General features: G+C 40.2%; 1 protein-coding gene across 2 annotated transcripts in view; it reads left to right on the top strand.

Moving 5' to 3' along the window:
- The window catches only part of SCRN1 (secernin 1), a 40,480-nt gene that overhangs the window by 11,650 nt on the left and 5,633 nt on the right, over positions 1-23,197 (top strand). Inside the window, exons 3-5 of one of the 2 annotated variants that reach the window (XM_050891160.1) lie at positions 12,716-12,897; positions 18,803-19,005; positions 21,963-22,157. In XM_050891160.1, the coding sequence (XP_050747117.1) occupies positions 12,716-12,897; positions 18,803-19,005; positions 21,963-22,157 (580 nt within the window). The remainder of the gene's footprint in view (positions 1-12,715; positions 12,898-18,802; positions 19,006-21,962; positions 22,158-23,197) is intronic. The other variant, XM_050891161.1, reaches the window with a different exon arrangement.

Here is a 23,197-nt window from a genome sequence, read left to right on the forward strand (position 1 = left end):
GGTAGCCAGAAATCTCTGTCTCAAAGAACTTGTGCTCTAATAAGGGAAAGTGAGAGGAGAAAAACAAGAGCATAAGCTTTGTAAATCAAACACAACTCTTGTACATACGGTTGTCTTTGATGACATGTTCTACAGCTGAGGCACCTGCAGCATGGTCAATTTTCAGTGCTGTGGCTTCTCTCTGAATCCAGGCTGGATGTGGAGTCCTGAAGCTGGATGCTGATGCCATGGATGCAGGTTGAAAGGGACCCTGCTGGAAGTAATTTTAATTATAGTCTGTTACTGCAGCCTCACTTTAATGACAGGATAAATGAAAGGATAAGCAGATGTGGAGGGATGAAGCAAGGGGACAAATGAAACAAGAACACAGGGAGAGGGGAAGGTGTGCAGTGAAGATGGAATGAAGAGACTGAGGCAGCAAGAAGGAAAGACAAGGATTGGTGGGGGTAGCCATTTTAGCAGAGGACACAGAGCCTGATCTGCACTGTCAGCAGCTTTTAGAGTCCACAGGTCCTTGCTCTGGCTGACAACTGGGAAAGCAGGAGCTGTGAGGTTCCCTGCATTCAGCTTCCTCCTGTCCCTGTGACTGTGCAGAAGGCTGAGGACACTAGGTGTTCTGCACCAGGCTGGTGTCTCTCATCCCTACAGGTCCTTTACGGATATAATTGTTGCTTCCCCGGAAGAGATCCTAAGGCCAGTGCCAGTTTTAATTCTGTCTTTCAAGTGGGACGACTTCCAAATTTCAGAGGATTTCAGACCTGCACATGGGTCGGGGCAATCCCAAGCACTAACACAAGCTGGGTGGAGAATGGATTTGAGAGCAGCCCTGAGGAGAAGGACTTGGGGATGTTGGTTGACAAGAAGCTCAACATGACTTGGCGATGTGTGCTTGCAGCCCAGAAAGCCAACTGTGTCCTGGGCTGCATCAAAAGAAGTCTGACCAGCAGGTCGAGGGAGGTGATTCTCCCCCTCTACTCCGCTCTTGTGAGACTCCACCTGGAGTACTGTGTTCAGCTTTGGGGCTCCCAACATAAGAAGGACATGGACCTGTTGGAGTGAGTCCAGAGGAGGGCCATGAAGATGATCAGAGGGCTGGAGCACCTCTCCTATGAAGACAGGCTGAGAGAGTTGGGGTTGTTCAGCCTGGAGAAGAGAAGACTCCGGGGAGACCTGATTGCAGCCTTGCAGTACCTAAAGGGGGCCTACAAGAAAGCTGGAGAGGGACTTTTTACAAGGGCATGTAGTGATAGGACGAGGGGTAATGACTTTAAACTGAAAGAGGGTAGATTTAGATGAGATATAAGGAAGAACTTCTTCCTTATGAGGGTGGTGAGGCACTGGAACAGGTTGCCCAGAGAGGCTGTGGATGCCCCATCCCTGGAAGTGTTCGAGGCCAGGTTGGATGGGGCTTTGAGCAACCTGGTTTAGTGGAAGGTGTCCCTGCCCATGGCAGGGGGGTTGGAACTAGATGATCTTTAAGGTCGCTTCCAACCCAAACCATTCAAAAAAAAAAAAAAAAAAAAAAAAGATTTGGTGCTGTTCTTTCTAACAGTTAATGTTCTCTTGATTCCTGTTGCTACCAACATCTAGTACAACTCATGCGTTATTAAATGGTTTAATCTTGAATATAAAGAAATCCCCTCCCCCTGTCTGAAAGCACTAACTGCTGTTAATTGCAGTGGTGTATTGGTAGCACTGTTGTAGACCTGTGCTAGTATACAGAACACAGGTGTGACAATAAGACAAGAAGAAAACTTCAGAGCAGTTTTTTTAAAGCTTCTCTTCATAGAACTGGATATGTCAAAAAAGTTCTGTTATTGTGGAAGAAGAACTTCCAAAAGCTGCTCTGGACTGTTTGTACCCCTAAAGAAGAATACTTTGTAAGACCTTAATGTTAGAGTACTTGGTTCTTTTGGTCTGTTTGTCCCATATCTTACTCTTTGATGAGATTTGTCATAATTTGCTGAAGGGTGTAATTAAGCCATATATAATCTATTATGATCCCTCTTCCACCCCATGATTAACCAGTTTAATGCCTTTTATAGAATTCAGTCATAAACTGGACTCTTTTGCCAGTACTTTTGGCAGCGGGGAGCACAATCCCTTTGCCTAGCACACCGCAGTTGGTAGATTTATTCTGCTAACCAGTATCTGCAAGCCTTCCCCTTAAATGTTGAATCTTTTTTTTTTTTTTTTTAAATGAAGGTAAAGTTTGTTGCAATGTGGTGAAGATGAGCTTTTAGACAAGGGACTGGAATGAGCTAATATACCTTTTTTTTTTTTTTTAAAGTAGGGGCTTAAGTCCTAATTAAATGGCCTCTGCTAGTCTATGCTACTGCATAATTCTTCGTTAGCTAGCCTGAGGTTTTGCAAGTACAGTGGTGTATGGAAACAGGCTCCAGATGTTTACCGAAATTCTTCCCGTTTCCTCCCAGCACAGAATAAAAACATCTTCAGTTGCTCTGGGAATAGTACAAGCAATCGCTTATCACTGCATCTTCGTCACACTCAGCACTAAGTATTGTTAATGTCTTTTTTTTTTTTAAACTCATGGGTATTTTGAGTAGAGTAAGCTGGTCAAAACAAGATACTGATTTTAATTGATTATTGAATCTAAAAGCTGTTTGGTAGCTTTGCACAGTCCTTTAACTGTTTTCCTTTGGACAGACCTAAGCATAGATTTAGTTGTTAGTTTTTCTTTAAAGTTCAAGATTTTTTTTCCACCTTCAGAGAGAGACAGAGTGTGTTCAATCAAACAAGTCTAGCAAATATCAATGTTGTAGAGTAATTCTCTTTAGAAATAAGCCTTTTTTTTAATTTTCCTTTAAAACTGGCCACTTCTAAGGTCTTTAATCATAATAATCCCCTTCGCTGTAGGAATTGTGGAAGATTGACTGAATCAATAAAAGCTCTACAACCCAAGTTTTAGGCTGCTAGATTTGCTTCTAGATTTTGCTGTTTTATGAACTTAAGGACCCTAGTGAATAAGAAGGTTGCAATTTCAAACATACTAACTCTTTGTGATAGCAGAACAGAAGTAAGGTCTTCAGTTTTTGGCAATTAGCTGAAATGTATGTATTTCTCCTATTATACGGATGTATCTAAGACTACTCTTGTCTTATGACAAATGCATACTTACCTATAGGCAGAGCTTCTGCAAAGCCTGTTGATTCCTTGTGTGCTGTTAGTGGTACCTCTAAAAGTTGAGAAGCTTTAAGGAGGGGCTTGAATTCAGCTGCTTCACGTTTTTTAAGTAGCAGGCATGCAACACTATACCCACCTTTTAAGCAAACTTACTGAGTAGTCAGAGGTAATTAGCTAATAGGGGGAGTGGAAAGAAATGTCAAAGCTTCTAGATGTAGCCTTTGACATATGCAGAATTATTACTTTCTTCTTTAAAACCCGTGAAAACTACCAACAGTTCAGTTATTGTTGGGTGGGGGTTTTTTTGCTACAGCTGTCCTTCCCTTGCATTTTATAAAACTAAGTAAACAGGTCTGAGGAAATTAAATGTGTGGTATTTTGCAAATGGAAAATGTGATTGACCAATTTCATGCTACTGTTTTTCTAAGTCAGTAATCCTTTGTGCCTCTGACTACATTTTCCCTCTCATCCATCCCAGTGGTTTTTTTTTTCCCCCCAAAATGAACAGTTTTTCTCTCCATTCCATGTTGTACATTTGCATTGGTTTCTTATGTTAGATACATGATCCTTTACCTTCACTGGGCAATGATGGTGGACTTGCTTTTCATTATATTCTGTTCTTCGCAGGTGATGTAATCCACTGTGTATCAAATTTTGATTACTTCTCTGTGACTGTCACTCACATGCTGAACTTCTGTTAAGAGGTGGTTTTCAACACACTGACAACATAGGTTGTTTTATAAGACTCTCTCAGGAAGTCTGTATCCTATTTATGTTCTGTGCTGCTCACGTTTGCAAATGTCATAATGCACAATGTAACCAAAAATGGCACAGTAGTTCAGCTAGATTATTGCCATAAAGGAATCAGGCAGGCTATGCTGTATAGCTGTCAGCTAGTTCGTGGCAGGGCCTTAAACAAGGGAATTCAGTGAATACTGCAAGTCATTTTAAGCTTGATCTTTGTGGCTCGATCTACCAGACAAGTAACCCTGCAGCTAACTCATCAACATAATTCCTTCCCTCCATGTCAGCAGGTTCCCAAGACCCTGAACAATGGGGCTTTTCATAAAGGTCTGTTCTCTGTGTGTGTGTGACAACTTTCTTAGAAGTTTGTTCTTGTCTTCCATTGTAATTTTGCAGTGGCAGATGCTGGTCAGCACTCTTCCTTGTTGTAGTGGTCAGTCTAGTAAACTTGTGTGTGCAGGTGAAATATTGCTCCCTTAAGCATAATTAGGGTCCTTTTTTGAATTCCTCTACTAAAATTCCTTACTAAAAGTAAGTGTGTTCTTTTTTCCACAGATGTGGTTTTTAAGAATTTTTCATGTGTTAGTGAGAATTCATGTTGTATGACTTTTAAGGTGCAAGCCCCTCTGTCTTATTTTTAAGGTAGATTTTACTGACTAGATTTCTCTTGTTCTCTAGTAATCTGCTACTTGCTGTGGTTTTCTTTCTCCTGAAGAAGTCCTGGGTGGATGACTTTTTCTTAGCTGAATTTTCCAGGTGTTTGTTTTTTTTTTTTTCTTTTGGATCAACCTCCCTTTCTTCTAATTTGACCTTTTATCCATGATTTGAAAATAGTCATGGTTGCTTGCTTCAGTATAGAGCTGTAAAAGCTCTTTTATCTTAATAGCATGCAGCTTCTTATGGAGGAGTGGAAGGGGGAAAATAGAAAGGATGGTCTACAACAAAGTCTGTCAAATTGTGGAATATGCAAAATTTTTCTAATATGTTGCTGTTAAACACTCTTCTGGGCTTAAAGCCAGCCCTCTGTGGGGTAGGAGGAATTTTGTGTTCTCTAAAACTTCATCACAGTTATGCCCTAGTTGTTTTTTTGTTTTCTCTTTTTTAATATATTTTTTTTAAAGGATACCATCCTACCTCCCCTTGCTCTGAGTTTTCAGAGGAGCAGTACGATTTTTTGCTGTGCATTGGTCTGAGCACTGCAGACATAAAAACTCACTTGAAGCTAACTGAGGGGTCCCTGTTTGGTGTTGCAAGATAGATCTAAAGCTTGGAAAGTAGACTTTGACTGTATTAAAGTTGGCTTTGTATTACCTGGAGGTATCTTCATTCTGGTATTTGTAACGTAATCACCAGGCATCATGCCAGTGCCGCAGTTTAGTTCTGGTATACTTTGATTCCCTCTTATGCCAGCTGTTTGTGTTATCTGCATTATATCTGGGGGTAAGATGTTCAGAACCTGGTAACAGAAGCCAAGCAGCAGCTGAATCTACTGAGAATTTGCTCTTTGGGAAGCCTCCAGATTAGATTGACACTGCCACACTTACAGTCATGTTACTGCAGCTGTGGACTTGAACCTGGGCACCCCCGCTATGATACCTCCATGGGTAAGTGCTGACTGGCAGGAAACTTTGATGAAACACAGCAGTGTTTGTGCCCATGATGAAACTTTTCATTTACTCTATGTAGATAAAAAAGGTTGTACTTTAAAGGCTTACAATTCAGGGGTAGTTTAGGAAGCTGCTTTTTCTTGCCTCTCAGCTGAGACCTGATAACTGGCTGTGTAAGCAGCCTATCTCATGACACATGCAGTCAGATGGCTTACCTCAAGCCACCTTGTTTAAGCTAACCTTTAGACTTCACACAGAGATAGAGGAGAGGCACTATGCAGGCAGACAGCAACTAATAAAAAAGAGAAAGTGGTTGCTGCCTTCAGCAGAGTCTATTGCTTGGCTAATGTGAGCTTTTTCTCTGTTCTGCTCCATTGCAGGCTACTGGCCTTTAAACTAATGTGTTTGACTTTGCTTTGTAACACAATGCACAAGCCAGCAGCAGTTCAGAGGTGGAAGGCATAATCTCTTGGATGTTTCTGCCCTTTCAAAGCCTCTGTTTTTACTGTAGAAGTGCTGCTGCTTTGCTCCCTTCTGCTACAAAGCAAAACTGGTTAGCTTGAACTATTTTTTTTCTTAATCTCTTTAATGTTTTGGGTTTTTGGTTTTTTTTTAATTGGAACAGAGAGGAAGAGGAGGGAGAGTGCTGGAATTGTGTGGGGCAAAAAACCACCAACTATCCTGTCTTGACCCAAACTGTTTACTTGTGGCACTTAAAACAGATGTGTGAGCAGGCGTTTGAAGGTGGCCAAGCAAAGAAATCAGTCCTAGGGTATCTGAGAGTTCCAAGGATATCTCTGTGATGGGCTTTTTGTGGCTGCTTTGAAATCTCTTTTGTACCGTTTTAAAAAATTAAATTAATAAGCATCATCCCTATTTCAGTTCTACTTTTGCTCATCACCCAGGAGACTGCTAGATTTGTAACTTAAAAAATAAGAGGTGAATTCTTGACTGCTAAATCAACTCTGACATATAGTGTCTCCAGAGGGCGTTCTCAGCCTTGGGTGCATTGCTGCACTTTGTGGTATTTTATTTGTTTAAAGATTTTTATATTTCGTTTTCTTGAGCACATTTCCATACTGTGGCTCACATGCCTGAGGCTCCTTGGTGACTTGATAGAGTAGGTTAGAGTAGGTCAGAGGGTGTGTAGTTCTGCTTTTTGACAGGGGAACTATTTGGTTTTTTTCTAGCTTCTCTAATTCTTTTCTAGAATAAAATCTGTCCTCCTTAGTCTTCAAGATAAATGACACTGCTAGAGATCAGAGGCATACAGATTCAAATTTTACAGTTATTGGTTGCAATGAACAGAAACAGCTAGGGATAATATACAAATACAGAAGCTTATGTAAAGTGTACTAGGGTCTTCATAAAAAGGGAAAAACTGTTCTTAATATGAAATAGTAAGAGGCACTCTGGCAGAAATTGGTTTTGTTTTGTATTTGTACACTTAGTAAATGCTGCTGTTGTTTATATCTGGCTACAACATGAGGATACAAGTACTAGCATAGCGTGTGTTTTTGAAAGCTAGCTACCTGAGGATTTGTCCTGCCACTGGAGAGACTTTTGCTCACCGTTCTGGTTTGACTATGTGACTGCTGACTACTTGAGGACTAGGGCTGACTACTTGAGATGTACCCAGGCTAGATTTATCCTGGTGTACGGCTGTCTGCTCCACTGGGGCACAACAGTTTTGCTGCTAGTAGATGTCATGGCTGTGCTTAATGGGTGTTGTAAAGTCATCCAGGTGTCTTCCACTGTATACTTAATGCTGCTTAGTGCATAAGCAAGCAGTGGTAACAGCATCAGCTAGCCCCATCTTCGGTATTGTGTGCTACTGCTTGCATATTTCTCTTTTCAGAGAACGGTTATTCCCACTCCTTTGCTTTGAGCTCTATTACATTTGTTCCTGTAAATAAGCAGCAGAAGAATTATCTGTAAAACACATTCTATCAGGCACATCCACAGGAGATGGTCTGAGGGGCTTTCTTGAACAACCATGTTCTAGCTTTCCAGTCCTCCACTTCACCATGATGGGAGGGCCCAGGTGGCCCGTGTCACCTGTGGAATCGCCTCTCTAGACAGTTCCAACCAGGCTGCCAGTCTCGATGTCTTGATGGCCACAGAGGCAGCAGGCTACGAGACTGCCTCATCATATTTTTTGGCATCCCTATTTTGGAAGGGGTTAAAAGCAGCCATGGTGCAACTTCTCGAGTTACTGCAATAGTACAGATATTTTGCCTGTTTTCAAGTACGTGCTATGGAATGGCAGTGCTTGAAGTAGTTAAGCAAAGAGTTAATGCCAAGTTAGAGCCTGGATCTGATGAGGGGGTGGTGTGGGGGAATCTCTTCTGTAATCTAGAATTTTACGGCCCTTCTTCAAAGATCGTTTCTTTCTAAAGCATTCCCTGACTATTGCCTTTGTTATCCAGGGCTGAAGCCTATGTGATTTCATGGATATTTCATAATGACCTGACTGACAGTGCTAGGAATCAGGCTTCTGCAGCCTGAGTACAGTAGAAGCTGCACAATAGTTTCTTTTCATTAATGAAAGAAGAAATCTCTTGTGCTTATGACTGTCGTGTCTGTTTTTGGAATACCTCCAACATATCTGCATGCCCTAGCTAGGGTGGGAGGTACATTTGTGCCTTGTACTATACTTAGAATTGCCTTGATAAGATTCTTTTCTTGATACTGTAAGTGAAATAAAAGAAACGTCATTAGTTTCCAGCCTGCTCAGTTCTCTTTAAAGTTGTTGGCTGCATCTCTTGTATGTGAAGTCTCTGTTCTTTTCTTTTATATTTCCCCATAGGAATTTACTGTCACAGGGCATGATGCCAGTTATGCTGCTTTCAGGGCTGGAGTTCTAGCAAATCAGTGGAGCCTGACACCACTCACTCACAGCCTTTGCCACCAAATGTATCAGTGTTCTTCTGTTTTTAGCATTCATACTCAAAGAAAAATGTTAGTGTTAGGAAACGCTGAGGCTGGATGCTTCAGGAATTTTAAAGACAGAGTTGGTAGCAAGCAGAATCACAGCAGTACCTTATGTCTATTTTATTTGTCATTGCCTCGTTTGGCACAGCTCTCGGTAGAGCAGGTTGCTATGCTGTTGTGCTGGAGGGATTTGCCAGATCGGTGGGGTGCAGGAGAGGGGACAGGAAGGTTGTGGTTTCTGCTTGCTTTTGAAATCTTGTCATTATCTGAGCTCCCGTCTCTAGAGATCTAGTGGCCAGTGAGGTTTTTTGGTGGATAATGTTGTCTTTCCCCCACTATTTCCTTCCGTGTCTGAGCTGTTATAAGCATATGTTCTGATTTCTGTGGAATAGGTAGCAATGGTTTGCTGCGCTGCAAATCCAGTGACTGGCTTTAGTTGCCATACCGTTATAATTGATGTGCCTTGGCTACAGGTGGATAGCCCAGTTCCTCTGTTTCCTCCATGAAGATATTCTTTTATCTGGAAAAGTGTTTTCTGATGTTATTTTAAGGGGGAGTGGTGGAGTTATGAAGAGTGAGAGGTTTGCGTTTAAAATTAATAATCTATTGTCACATCTGGACCCTGGTTTTTTTGAGAAGCTCATACCTATTGTTAACAAATATGAATCTAATGCCTGCCTTAATATGTCAGTCCTATTGAGTGCCTACTTTTTGCTTACTGGAGTAAATAGTTTTAATGGGAAGGTAAAATCTCATCAAGGCTTTTTCATCATTGTCAATAACCATGGCAAAGGATTGTTGAACAAGAATTAAGTCAATGGTAGTTTTACAAGGCCTGTCAGCTACTATCAGATAGGAATGGTTTTCTGTTATTTAGGTCTCCTGAGGCAATTTATATAATAAGGATTGAACATTGTCTATGTACATGAGTTATTGTATGGAAGCTGAAAATAACGTGAAAATATGGTCCATGTTCGCTTGTTGTTAGGTTGGGGAACGTAAAGAAGCAATATGGAAGGTGACAGCTGTATTCTGAGGTGCATAGAGAGGCCTCTGGGCATTTTCTGGCCTCTGATGACATAGTTACAAAGCAAAAGCACTTTTTTTCAGAATGCTCTGGATCCTTCAAGCAGGAGCAAACAATTTCCTCTTTCCCATTTCTCGATTGCTACCATTGACAATAAAATCTTTATAATGAATAGCAGCTTTGGAAATGCTTGGTTTTGGAATAAGGCCCCAAGTAATAAGTGTTTGGTAGCAAGGATAGCCAGAATATGTTTTGCAGAGAAAAGGCATTCAGCATTTTTTTAGCCTAACTATCACTTTTCAGAGTGTTTTCATCATTTTTCCTTCTAGAAAATCAAGCGTCAGTGTAAGCAAGCTTGTATAATAGGGCTATTCAGCCAGAGAATGCTATGCAAGTGGGGGTTTATGGAGTACTGAAGTCTCCTCCACACTGCATCTAGGCTTTTGCTTTCTGCTGTGGAGTTGAGAAGGTTCATGTCCTGGATGGCTCTGCAGGATGGCTCCAGCTAGCTGACCACCTGTGAGATGTAGGGAGCCAAGACTTGTGCTGTGCAGGGATTGGTGTCTGCCTGGCTGCAGACCTGTCTCCTGATAGCTGCTCCAGTCATGTCTTCGCATGTAATGTGGGAAGGTGGTTGGCCCAACCCCTTTTCCTGCTGCTGCAGCTCCTCCTTTGAACATCCAGGAAATACAGTTATTCTCTGTTCAGTCACACACGTGCATTAAGTGCTTATCCAAACAGCACTGACCTAAAGCTCTGAAAAAAATTTGCACGGAATGTCAAAAATGAGATTTGCTTGCTGACAGCTCAAATGGAGAAGGGGGAGTCTTGATAAGAAATGTCTGCTCTGGCGTGGTGTCGTGGTTTAACCCCAGCCGGCAGCTAAGCACCACGCAGCCGCTCGCTCACTGCCCCCCACCCCTGGGATGGGGGAGAGAATCAGGAAAAAAAAACCTCGTGAGTTGAGATAAAGACAGTTTAATAGGACAGAAAGGAATGAAAAACAATGATGATAACAATAATAATATGACAATAGCAATACTAAAAGAATTAAACTATACAAAGCAAGTGGTGCACAATGCAATTGCTCACCACTCGTTGACCGATGCCCAGTTAGTTCCTGAGCTGCGATCCCCCCTCCCAGTTAACTCCCCCCAGTTTATATACTGGGCATGATGTCATATGGTATGGAATAGCTCTTTGGCCAGTTTGGGTCAGCTGTCCTGGCGGTGTCCCCTCCCAGCTTCTTGTGCCCCTCCAGCCTTCTTGCTGGCTGGGCACGAGAAGCTGAAAAATCCTTGACTTAGTATAAACACTACTTAGCAACAACTAAAAACATCAGTGTGTTATCAACATTCTTTTCCTACTAAATCCAAAACACAGCACTATACCAGCTACTAGGAAGAAAATTAACTCTGTCCTAGCCGAAACCAGGACATGTGGCTTGGTTAGAAAACGAAAGAAAGGGTGAACTGTATAAAGTGTTTTTATTAGTTGAATCTTAGCTCCTGGCCAGTGCCAGATGTTGTTGCACCTCAATAGATGAGGAATCTGCCTCTGCAAAATCATAGTGTATTACTATATGAGCAATTTGGTCAAACAGCTTCATCAAATATTAGGGATTGTCTCCAACAAATACAGCAGATAAGTCCCTGCCGGGGTCTTATTGCCTAAGCCAAAAATCAAAATTAAGCAAACAGCAGAAAGGAAAAGGGAAGCATGTCCCTACTTTGTTTTTAATTCCTTAGAATGAAAGAGTTCCCCGCCCTTCCCTTTTTTTTATCATATGTCCTCAGTGAGAAATCATCCTCTTATTTCATCTATAATTTGCTTGGTTTTGTAGAAAGATGACAGTTTGACATGTTTGCACACAATTTCTAATGAAGGTGGCAAGTTCATTTCTTGTGTCCTCCTTGCATGGTCATAGTGAAGGACTCTAAAAATGCCATTTCTGATCAAAGATGATCTGTTATACATTTTAATTGCATGCTAGACTAACTGTTACTGTAAAAATCATTGCTCAAGACTGGAGGCTGAAGATGATCATGCTTTGTAATTCTTAGAGGGGGAAAGACAGGTTAGAAAAAAAAAATAGCTTCTCACTGCTCATAATCTTGGACTGATTCCTTGGGCTTTAGCTTTTAATGTAGACGCAGCATTTATTTTCATGGCAAACAACTTTCAATCCACAAGTCCATTCTGCTCATCCTGCTCTCTTTGATACGTCTGACCAAATATTCCTCCAGAAAAATATTGGAGATTACTTCCTGCAAGGAAGATGTTACGACAGGAATGCTGGACACTAAGAGCTGTCTCATAAATACCACAGACAGTTTCAGTTTCCTAAAAAGAAAATTCTGTGGAGTTTGGTCCTTGAAGAACTTAATGTGACCTCAGTAGTAAAATGTAAAGCCTATTCCTTTGGCTTGTACAAGCCAGTGACCTAATGATGGATCAAGCTCTCTTCCATGCTGTCTGGGAAAACACTACTTGTTTTTAAGTCCTAGAGCAAGGGAAAAGTAAGTATATTTGAAAGATAAAATATAATGTCTTCCCTGCAGTTTCAGTGACTTCTCTGCACCCTTCCTCTGTATTTTTGACTTGTCAGAGTACATCCACAGACATCTGATTACAGCAGACCATTTAAAATAGCAGAAACATCAGTTTTAATCAAAAACAATGCCTATGTTTTATTTCCTGTGACTGTTTATCAAAGCATTCCACTGAATCTTTTCAAGTCTTGATTCCCCCCGCTTTCTACCAGCAGTCTCAGTCCTGGGCGCAGCTGCAGGGGAGGCAGCAAGGGAAAGGGGGAAGGCTTCTAATGTACTTTGTCTAGTTACCATTGTTACACTATGTACTTAATAAAGTTCTGGAAATTGTGCTTACGTGAGATGGTAGAATGGTTCGATGTTGTTACTATGTACAAATATGATCTGTGTTTCTTTACTGTAACAGTGCAGTCTGTCTACTGCTGCTTTCCACTGATTCTAGCACTTGGGTTCTGCTTGACTCTTTGAAGCCTGCAACTATCAAGAGAGATGTATTTTCCCAGACTTTTGCAATATAAGGATGTAAAGGTTCAAACATGACAGTTAAATGTTGTTTAAAAAAATTCCCCACTCATACACAAGACATGGACTTTTTTTTAAATAACGTGTGTCCTGTCTGTACGTTGAAGTCTTGTGTTCCTTCAGTCACAGCATTAGATAAAGTGCTTGCAATTGTTTTGCTTTTTCTTTTCCTGCTCTCTCTGCAGTGCACATATATTGAGATTGAGCAGGTGCCGAAGACTCATGCTGTTGTGCTGAGCAGGCCCTCCTGGCTTTGGGGGGCAGAAATGGGAGCTAACGAGCATGGAGTCTGTGTAGCTAATGAAGCCGTTGTGACCAGAGAACCAGCTTCTGAATCTGAAGCCTTGCTTGGAATGGATCTTGTCAGGTGGGTAGCTTGCCAAGCTGTGACCAGCCTTTCAAACACCAAAGGTTTAGGCAGTGATGATACCAGGTAATAGCTTTGTAGTGTTGGCATTAGGAGATTTTAAAACAATATAAGCAGGAGACCTGTCTCGGCAGAGCTCCAGACACAGCTGAGTTAACACTTAAAACACTTGGAATCTGAATTTGGCTACCAAGTATGGACCAGTTTAATGTGGGTTCACTAAACCTACCTTGCCTACCTACCCTGCAGTCTAGCAGTGGCTGTTCTGACAGGATAAGAGAAATGATTACATTGTTAGTAAGGAACTGCTAACTAATTTGTAACATCAGATTGCTGGTGTGCCCTTCATTCTCCCCCACTTTACAACAGCCTACTCTGACCTAAAAAGCTTATCCTGGGCTTATAGCCAACTGTAGACATAAACACACTACTATGTCTCACTTCAGCCCATGCATTCCAATGCAAACCATTGCCCTTATTTAAATGCTGGCAAACAAACTCCTGTAAGTCTGTTCATTGAAGGCTGTCTGCCTAAAAGGCTTGTGCTGCACTGTAAGTCTCAGCCTGCATGCTGATCTTGTAGTGAAGAGAATTTAAAGGAGAGTTGGGTGGAGGAAGAAAGCTGAAAATAAAAGAACAAGAGAAAATGGTGCAAACTTATTACAAAGAGGAAGGGATCAAGTGAACTCAATTTAGTTAAGGATGAAACAGGACAACAACTGCTTATTTAAGCAAATCAATGTTAGACCCAGTGGTCCTGCTGGAATTTGCCCTAGGATACTTAATGAGCGGGCTGAACCAATTTCAGGTGAATTCTCATTTTCCTTGAGAACTAGTGAAAGATGGGAGAGGTTCTGGATGACTGGAAAAGGTTAAATGTTGTGGCTATACTTAATAGAGTTAAAAAGATTTGTGGTTATAGACCAGCTTAACCTCAGTTCCTGAAGGGGAAAAAACCCACTTAAAAATCAAGGAGTTGATAAATGTGCAATAATAACTGTTAGTCAAGAAAAATCCTGTCAAACCATTCTACTTTACTCCTGTAGTGAGCTGACAAATTTATGGATAGAGGATAGGAAATAGATACCTTGACTTTCAAGAGGGCATTAAGACCTCAGAAGGTATTCTCATAAGCAAGCTGGGAAGCAGGAGTTAGACGAAATTGTTGTTAGGTGTATAGCTGCCTGAAACTGTAATTGTAAATGTTCTCTAATGATGTCTCTGCAGAAATACAGTATTTGGTTCCAGCTGCCATAAATCAAGAGGAGTATGAGCCAGTTGGAGAGAATGCAGTGGAAATGAGAAATACGATCAGAGATCTATAGAATCTGACCAATGAGAAAATCATGAGGGAATTGGGGTTATGTTTCTCTTTGGTATTTTCTCTAAACTCTGTATTGCTGAAGGAATCTGTGGATAAGCTGTACCTAGGAGGACTAGTGAGTTTAATTGCATCAAGGGAGACTGAATAGACTCAGGGACTCTTTTAAGAAAATGCAGGACAAGCTTTTGTCAAGAAAAGGGATATGTTAGGTGACTTTCCAAGCTCCACCTTTATTTTTTCCCTCCTACTGCCATCCTTTTGAAACTTTAAAAAACCATTGGTTTAGATGGAGAGTTCCGCTTATTTTGGTCACAGTTATTGCAGTCTCAAAATACTGTTTAACATTCAAATATATATGTCATCCAACAGCTCTAAATTTACCCACACTAGCAAATCAGGAGATATCAAAATAAGGAGAAACTGGTCATAAACTATGAGTGATCATAACCTGTAGATATTACCCTCCCTCTCTTCCTTCTTATCTGCAGAAGAAATTGTCCGTAGCTCGAGCGCAGAGAGTGCTTCAGGCAAGGAGAACTAGAGATGTGTTTTAGCCAAAGTGATTCTTTCTCTTATTGTGAAGACTTGGCCAGTTGCATTAAGCTTAACTGTTTTGGATCACCTCATAGAACAGAGAGCCATCAAGTACAAAATCAATCATACAGGCTGCAGTGAAGCAGCTGGCACCAGCTCTGCCTCTTTTTACCCATCTGCAGAACAGACTAATGCTATTGCTCAGGATTTATTGGAATAAAAATAAACTGAGGCATTTTAAGCCTAATTAAGAAATGCACCTCTCTGCTGGTCAAATTTTTCTCACACCTACGTATATGTTGGACCTCTCTATCTGTGTCAGATCTTAGCTGAAGGATGAAGACTGACACTCTGTGTGTGCATGTATGACTAGCTGCTTGCAAAAGAAACTAAAAGCTTTATACTCTGAAGCATGTTCCTCAGAGCAGGCGTAAGAATTGTCAACCCAGGAGTGTCATCCAGGGAGTAGAATCAAGTTTTGCTTGAATGCTCAGGCTCCCCTAAGAGTTTACTTCTACATTCTCTTAAAGTGATTATTCTTTTTCCGTAGGGGAGACTTCCTCTCTCTTTGAACTCATCTGGAATTGTCACTTTTCAGTTAGGATTTAAAATTCAGCCAACATGGGCAGAGGCTGTAGGTGGATGTTGTGAGAGCACATGGCGTTAAACAGGCCAGAGGCATCTTTCAGCAGGGTAGTATAATTCTGAAGTCAGCATGTTTTGTTGTTGAAATAGGAAATTGAAAATTCATCCTGCAACCTCATTGACAAAGCATTTTTTTCAATAAAGATCACAATGGACATCAGTAAAGATGTATTTCACAAAGCTTTTAGCTTGTTTAGTAAGTGGCTGCTGGCTTAATGACTGAAAACAGTGTGTTACCTAGTATACTGCTGTATCTGAGGATTAAGACAGACTTCTACAGATTTGTAGCTTGATAGTGTATCACAGCATGTCAGAACATATGAATAATTCTTAAGAAATGAATGAAGTTTGTGTGATTGACTTGAGGGGTAGAAGTTGGTCCTACTCCATGCAGGCTTGTCCCCAACCCAGTTTATCTAAATGGAGAACATGAACCTAGGCACAACAGACAGAAGAATTGAGAGAAAACAGGTTCCAGCACAAATTCCTAGGAAATGCTTCTTTTCTGTTCTAGGGATTTATTCAAAAGCTGGTCTTGGAAAGCTGCACCAGTATTGCTGCATTGGTTAGCTTATCAGGATTTTCTTCAGATGCTCTTCCTTATGTGGCTGCAGTTTTGGGTTTTTTTGAGGCACAGTTGCCTCTATAAAGCACCTATTTACTTAGAGAGGTACATTCATATGAAGAGATGGTGTACTGTTCTGCTTATGCTGATACAGTTAGTACAACATTATCATACAAAAGGTATATATGAAGAAACCTGTGAAATACACCATTATTTTTGCATTGTTTTAATTTTTAATCCCTGTGTGTGTGTATTATTTCTTCGTTCGTTTCGTCACTGGTGCAATCACTTTTTCAGAGCCACACAGAGATGCCAATCTTGGCAGGGGGTCAAGAATGCTCTTCAAAATGGTATTAATTTGTTTACCAATTTCTTTCCTTAGAGACATCGAAACTGAATAAAGTCGAATGTCATCATCATGTGTGTTAGTTACTTCATTTGGAAAGTCTGCATCTGTAACTGATATGTCAAGTTGAAAAGCTTAAGATAATGTTGTTTTGACAAGGTTATAATATGCTGTGATAGCATATTAGAGGCACTGAGGCAGTGGATTGTATGAAGTCACTGAAATTTTCTTAATTCAAGCTCTCATCTGGGGGTGAAATTACTTAAAACTTTTCATCCAGCTCGCCTTGAAGGGTACTGTGAAATGTGGTAGTGGGAGGGTTATGCTGCAGTTACCCAGGACACCGATGCTGAGATAACTGGCAAGACCTACAGTTTCGTGGAGATGAGCTGTGTGGTTGTTGTGTAGGGTGGGGGTTTTTTTGTTTTCTTTGGGTTTTGCTGTCCCTTGTGACTGACAGATAGGAGCACCCAAACAAAAGCAGAGCCTAGGCCTTTGTTAAATGGAAGTAAATGTAACATTGGAGCCGTTTGAAAAAAAATGATCTAAAAGATATTTCTTCAGCCTGCATCTCTGCTGTAGTTTTGACAGAGAAAGCTAGACTATAACAATCTCAGAAGGAAAATTTCAGGGAGACATTATTAAAAGTTTTAGTGTGATGTTATGTCTCTTGATAGGTTTTGATCTAATTATAACCTAATGCTTTTGGTCATAAACTGGGGAGAAGGGAGCCGATTATCACTGAATCTAGTGACTATATGGTCACCAGGGTAGTTGTCAGCCCATTCATTTACCTGTGGCAGTGACAGCTCTTGGATTTGTTCTTAGGGAATAAATAAGACATGCTTTTGGACTGGCTTTTAAATGATGTCTATGGTATGTGCCAAGACTGGCATCTTTGTATTGCTCTGAAAAAGCGATTGCACCAGTGATGAAAAGAATGAAGGAATAACATAAATGCATAGGGACTAAACATGGAGACAACAATACAAAACAAGTTTCAGCTAATAAGAGAAACATGGCGAGAGGGAAAGACTCTATAAATGCAAAGTAAGAAGATGACGGGGGAGAAATTGTCACTGTAAGTTAGGACCTAAAATTCTAGTTGGCTCTCCTTTCTCACTAAGTGATAAATAGATGCTGCTGAGAGAGATGAAAACACTGCTTTCAATAATTCAACCTAAACCAAGGCTAATAGTGGCCAACTACTTAACAAAGCAGGCCCAGCGCAGAGATCAGGTTGAAAAGTATTTGTATTCAAGTTATCAGGACCTGATTTGTGTACTGTAGTTTTTAGGAAAGAAACAGAGTAGTGTTTTCTTGTCATGTGATTTGCAGGGAAATGGAAAGGGCTAGTGTAGTACTTAAATTTAAAAAGATTAATTTCTTGGAACTACCCATCAGTCAAAATTACTTTGTCCATAGAGCTATTAGAGAAAGATAAACACAGAGGAAAATATTAAGGTGACATAACCAACAGAGAGAAATTTTGGACTGATCTAGGTAACCCCTCCAAAGGAGGGAGGCATGGATATGCTGTTGTTTGAAATATTGCATTTCCTCATTACCAGTAATTGCATTTTGGAACCAGTGGAATCGTTTGCAGGTCTGATTTGGACTCTTCTGGTTACTGCTTTCATTGTTGACTTAGGGCTGTAAATTATCTCAAGGGATTATTTCATCCCATTTATTGAAGGCAGGATACAGTCATTCCCTATAGCTTTGTAAAACCTATTCTCGTGCCTCAGTTTACTTTTCCCTAAAATACCCTTGCTTTGCTCAAACTTTCTTTTAAAATGATGTTCTTTTAGACATATGGTTACTCTTAGTTCAGACAAAAGCTGTATCTGGTGTTTAATTGTTAAACGTTTTTTTGGGGAAGCCTCTGCAGGAACACTGAAGCATGACTGTGCACCAGTGCTTCTGTCTACAGCGTACAATATGCATCAAAGGATAACATAAATCTAGCTTCCATGGCAAATTAAATATTGGAGCATTGGGAAAGAGAGGTTGTAGAGAGATTGTAATACTGAATACTCCTTCCCTTTTTTGATCTCTGGTAATATTAATGTGCAATTTCCCACTCTTCCGTACAGAAAAGTAAACTTGCACACAGCTGTTACTTTAAAAAGACCTTTGCAAATTGTCCTTCACATTTACTCTGCCTGAGGGGAGGATGAATAGAGCATTGCATGTTTACAGTACAGTTGAGACCATTGGTTGGTAATTGGACTCTTTTTTTAAAAACTAAAAACCAGCTATGATAGGCTTGAGAATAAAGAACCAGTGTAGAAAATAAAGACTTGAAACAAATGAATTTAATATCTCATCCTGTAATTCTAGTAACTCATTAAAGCAAGAATTCTTACACTAGGCATACCTGACACTTGTATTTTATAACCAAATCAGTGCTGATGTTTAAAATGAATAACTTACGGAGACCTCTCTGTTACATGTCTGTCTGAATCTCTGTTTTACCATTTTCTTACAGACTTGGCCTAGAAAGAGGTGCAACAGCTAAAGAAGCATTGGATGTAATAGTTGCTCTGTTGGAAGAGCACGGACAAGGTGGAAATTACTATGAAGACGGGAGTTCATGCCATACTTTCCAAAGTGCATTTTTGATTGTGGACAGAAATGAAGCCTGGATACTGGAGACTTCTGGAAAGTACTGGGCAGCAGAAAAAATCACAGGTGAGTTTATCACTCAGAGCAAACCTCTCTGGTTATAAATAGCTGTAAGGAATTGTCTTGGAAGAATTGGTCTTAAAGTCACTGAGTTTAAGTGACTAATTTATGCAAGTGTGTGATTAAATCATTGATTTTAACGTTCTTCTATATTTGTACTACTCTTTTTTTAAATGTTGGTTTGCATTGGATGATGTAACTTAGCATTTTCTGTGAAGCTGGAGTTTGTTACCTGTATACGTGAGCTATGTAATAATCATCATGCTTAAATTTTTATCTTTGGTAAGTGTTGTATTTTCCCAGATTTATTTACTATTTGGAATGTGTCAAGTGTCTTTTCGATGGAATTAATGCCCAAATTGTTACTTACGAATCTAAAATATTAAGAGGGAAGGATAAGCATTGATAGCTTTGAGAAAAGGGCTTGTGTTAGGTGGTAAGTTGAACGGGCTGCTGCTGGTTGCTTTACTGCAATAGATATAGTCCCTTCATATCCCCATTTCTTATCTGATACTGCAAAACAATACTTTTCTGCTCTTGTAGGTGGCTTCTTTTTCTGTATGTCTGAAGCCAAAGCTGCGAAACTAACTTCTAGATTTCACTGGCTGGTGGCTGAACTTATTTAAAACTTTGCTGGCAAATATGTGCTGCCTTAATATAATACGATTGTCTAAGGTGTATATTTAATTTATTCTCAGTTGCTGTTTTTAGTTCTGAAGGGGTTTTTATTTTCATAAGAGTAATGCTTTTTACTCATATTTGAATGAATTAAAAATTCAGATAATTTAAGAGGATTTTTATCATCCATGCTTTGAGCTGTGACAGATCCATTCAATTATCTTTTCATTTCCCCTTCACTGAAAGGTAGGAGATAGCAGATACAGGGAGGAGGGAGGTTTGACTTTGTTGAAAATACCAAAGCAAAGAAATAACGCCAGGCTGTGTAATGTTGTGTGATGGCCTATTGTCAGTTCATGCCATCAAATATGAATCAGCTTACCTTAGCAGGGATGGTGTTTTCCCAAGCAAAGCTTGCATTTTAAGGATACCTACAAGATGGAGGAAGTCTTCTAGCACAAACAGATACCAAACATAGAGGAGGGAAGACTGATAATGCTCTCCTGATAAAATCCAAATTCTGGAAAGCCGCTGGCTCCTGAGGTTCCTAGGATTATGCAGTGACAGCCTGCCGTCTTCTGTTGACCTACCTGGCATATATTTGAAGAACAGTGTTTTTTACTTAGCCTTTTTAGCTGCATCAGCAATGCATAACCTTCACGTCCTTCTTCCCAGCAAATAAACCATTGCCTTCATCTGCTGCTTGCAGCTTTTTGAAATGATACTGCAGCTCTCTTCTGATTTTTACCAGCGCATTTCTCTTCAGGAGGTCCCTGTGAGCTGCAGATAGAGTAGTTTCCATCTCCTGCAGCCTGCCGAGGCTGCCAGGAGGAAAGGCTGCTGGCTATGTAAGAACTCTATATTTCATACTTTGTTCAGGGGGTTCTTTTTTGCAACCGTAAGCGTGCCTCTTAAGCTTTCAAATGAATGCACAAATGCTGCTAAAACAGGGAAAATGTGTCATTCCCCAGTGTGAAGGCATTTTTTTTTCTGACTCTGTCCTCAGAATTGTTCTGTTTCTAATATTACTGCTGCAGTTCTGTAAAGCTTATAGTGAATGTTTATCAAGCAACTCTTTGACAGTAATTTAAGGATAAACGCTTTAAAATCCTTCCTATTACTGTTCTTCAGTCTGCTTGGAAAAAACTATTTTCTTGATAAATTTTCATTTTTTTGAGGGGGATCAAAATCATGAAATACTATTTTACACAAGTTACTAAATGTAATATTTAAAGAGCTCTTAAGGAGTGGCTTGCCTAGCTTGATACGAACATAAATACTCCTATCACTCACGTCAAGAAAATTCCCTGAAAGGTATGCTGTTTGAAAGTGTGAATCAGAATAAACTGTCAGTAACTTGGTATAAGTCAGAACTGAATGACAGTGACTTTTTTGCAGACTGATGCACAGAACTTCCTACCATAAGTTCTTACTCATTTAAATTGCATGCATAAGGCATTACAAAAGCAAGCTTACTTTTGTGGAAGGCAATATTAATAACTTTCACAAATACTGCTTTGGTTTCTGTTTAAGAAAAAGTTTGTGCCAAATTCCAGAATCTGGTTTTATTTTAGTTTACAGATTTACTTTATCAGCTCTTTCCTGGGCTTCCAATGCATTTGCTTTATTCTCTCTGAGGAGTATCTGCAGCAGCCACTGTTAGTCATGCTGTAGATCTGTGGATATAAGCACTGCGGTATTTTTGAGAAAAGCAAATTAAAAACCCCTTTAATATTCTTTGAAGGTTACTTAATGCTTTCTTTTTCCTTCATGCCATTTTAAAATTTAAGATTAAAAATGAAGTTTAATTTAAGCCTATCTTGCTGCTTATAATAAAATTGTTTTTCAACGGGGAAGCTTAAAGCAATTGGTAAGCTTTTAAAAACATTTTCCAAATTAAATTTTCAGTTTTGAGGGGTAAAGAAGGGTCATTAAACTAAATGTAGCTTTGCTGAAATATATTTTGAAATCAAGTCAGACCTCAAGCCTTGTTGTGGCAGTGGAATACACCATTGGAGAAAAGATTAGGCAGGTGCCTTTGGCATTTGGAGACCACTGTTACTTCATGGTCAGAATGTATGAGGTATGGACTGCGAAACTGGTATTCTGACTAAATAGCACTATTAATCACAAGGCAGTGTAAATACCTAAGTAGGGCACAGAGAATTGAGCTCTGCAACCTGCAGTGACTGGTAATTCTGTGTACGTGTAGTTACGCAGTCTTGCCAAATGTACATTCTAACCAATGGTTTAATTTGTTTCCTAATTGAAATTACATTGTCCTTCCAGCTTCTCCCAGAAAAACTGTATTAATGTGCTCTCTTAATATGTGGCTCTTTCTACAGAGGGGGTGAAATGCATTTGCAATCAGCTTTCATTAACTACAAAAATTGATGCTGAGCATCCTGAACTAAGGAATTACGTGAGAAGTCAAGGCTGGTGGAATGGAGACTCAGACTTCAATTTTTCTGAAGTGTTCTCTCTTGCTGATGACCATTTAGCCTGCTGTTCTGGCAGGGAGAGCCTAGAAAAACAAGGTGGTAAGTGTTGAACCATTTTTCTGTGTGTGCAGCAGAATTTTTAGTCGCTACTGCCTCCTTTCAGGCATTCTGTCCAGAACTCCATGTGACTGAGGAGAATACCTCCACATGTAAACCATGTGGAAAGGAAGACCAGAACTGGACTGTCGCTAAACTTGCTACAATTTAGGATGAAGCCCTTAATGTCCCCCTCAAGTTTAAGGTTTTAAAATAGGATTGCAGTTATAATATAACTTTCTTCACTGTTGTTCTGATGTGCATGATGTGCCACTACATTTGCGCTTTAGTGTAATTATAGTGGCCCTACCTAATACTAAAATTATAGTATTAAAAGAAAAAAAAAAGGCCTCACGTATGAAAGTTTGAGCTCAATGGATTCTACATTTTGGGAGGTTTGCTTAGGCTTTTGGGAAGGAATGAAGATCATGGTTTAAGGAAGAGCAATGCTAGTCAGTTGCAAACTGAAGTCCCTTTTTCATTGTCGAGCAGAACAAAGTTACCAGAACAGACAATGCGGCAGTTGCCTTCAGTCAAGGCAAGGGTTTATTTCTAGACCAAAATTTATTAATGACCTAAGTTCACTGCAGCTGGCCAAAATAGCTCTGAAATGACCAGCCTGCAGCAGCGCATGGCTGACATGTATCTGCTCTTTCATGTGTGAAAAATGGTACAAATTACCTTTTTATAAAAAGCCCTTTACTACAGATGTGAATTTACTAGATTGTTAGCGTTCTCACATGTTGGCAAATGCCAAGAAGAGTGTAGTGGTGAAATATTTATTGCAATTCAGAGTTCCTGCTAAGGGTATAGAATTACATGGAGCGTGGTTTGTATCTGAGAGGCAGATACAGTAATTGTGAAGGACCATAGGTGAAACATCTTAATAAACCTGGATTATAGCACTAACAAGCCTCAGGGCCCCTACAGACAGATGGCTATGGCTGCAAATCTTGCCGACTGCTGGGTCATTCCATGTCTCCTGGTGTACTGAGGTACCTGTGCATGGAAGGGTGAATCAGTGCAGGGTTTGAGAAGTTGCT

The sequence above is a fragment of the Gymnogyps californianus genome, chromosome 2 (assembly GCF_018139145.2).
Source record: "Gymnogyps californianus isolate 813 chromosome 2, ASM1813914v2, whole genome shotgun sequence".
NCBI lineage: Eukaryota > Metazoa > Chordata > Aves > Accipitriformes > Cathartidae > Gymnogyps > Gymnogyps californianus.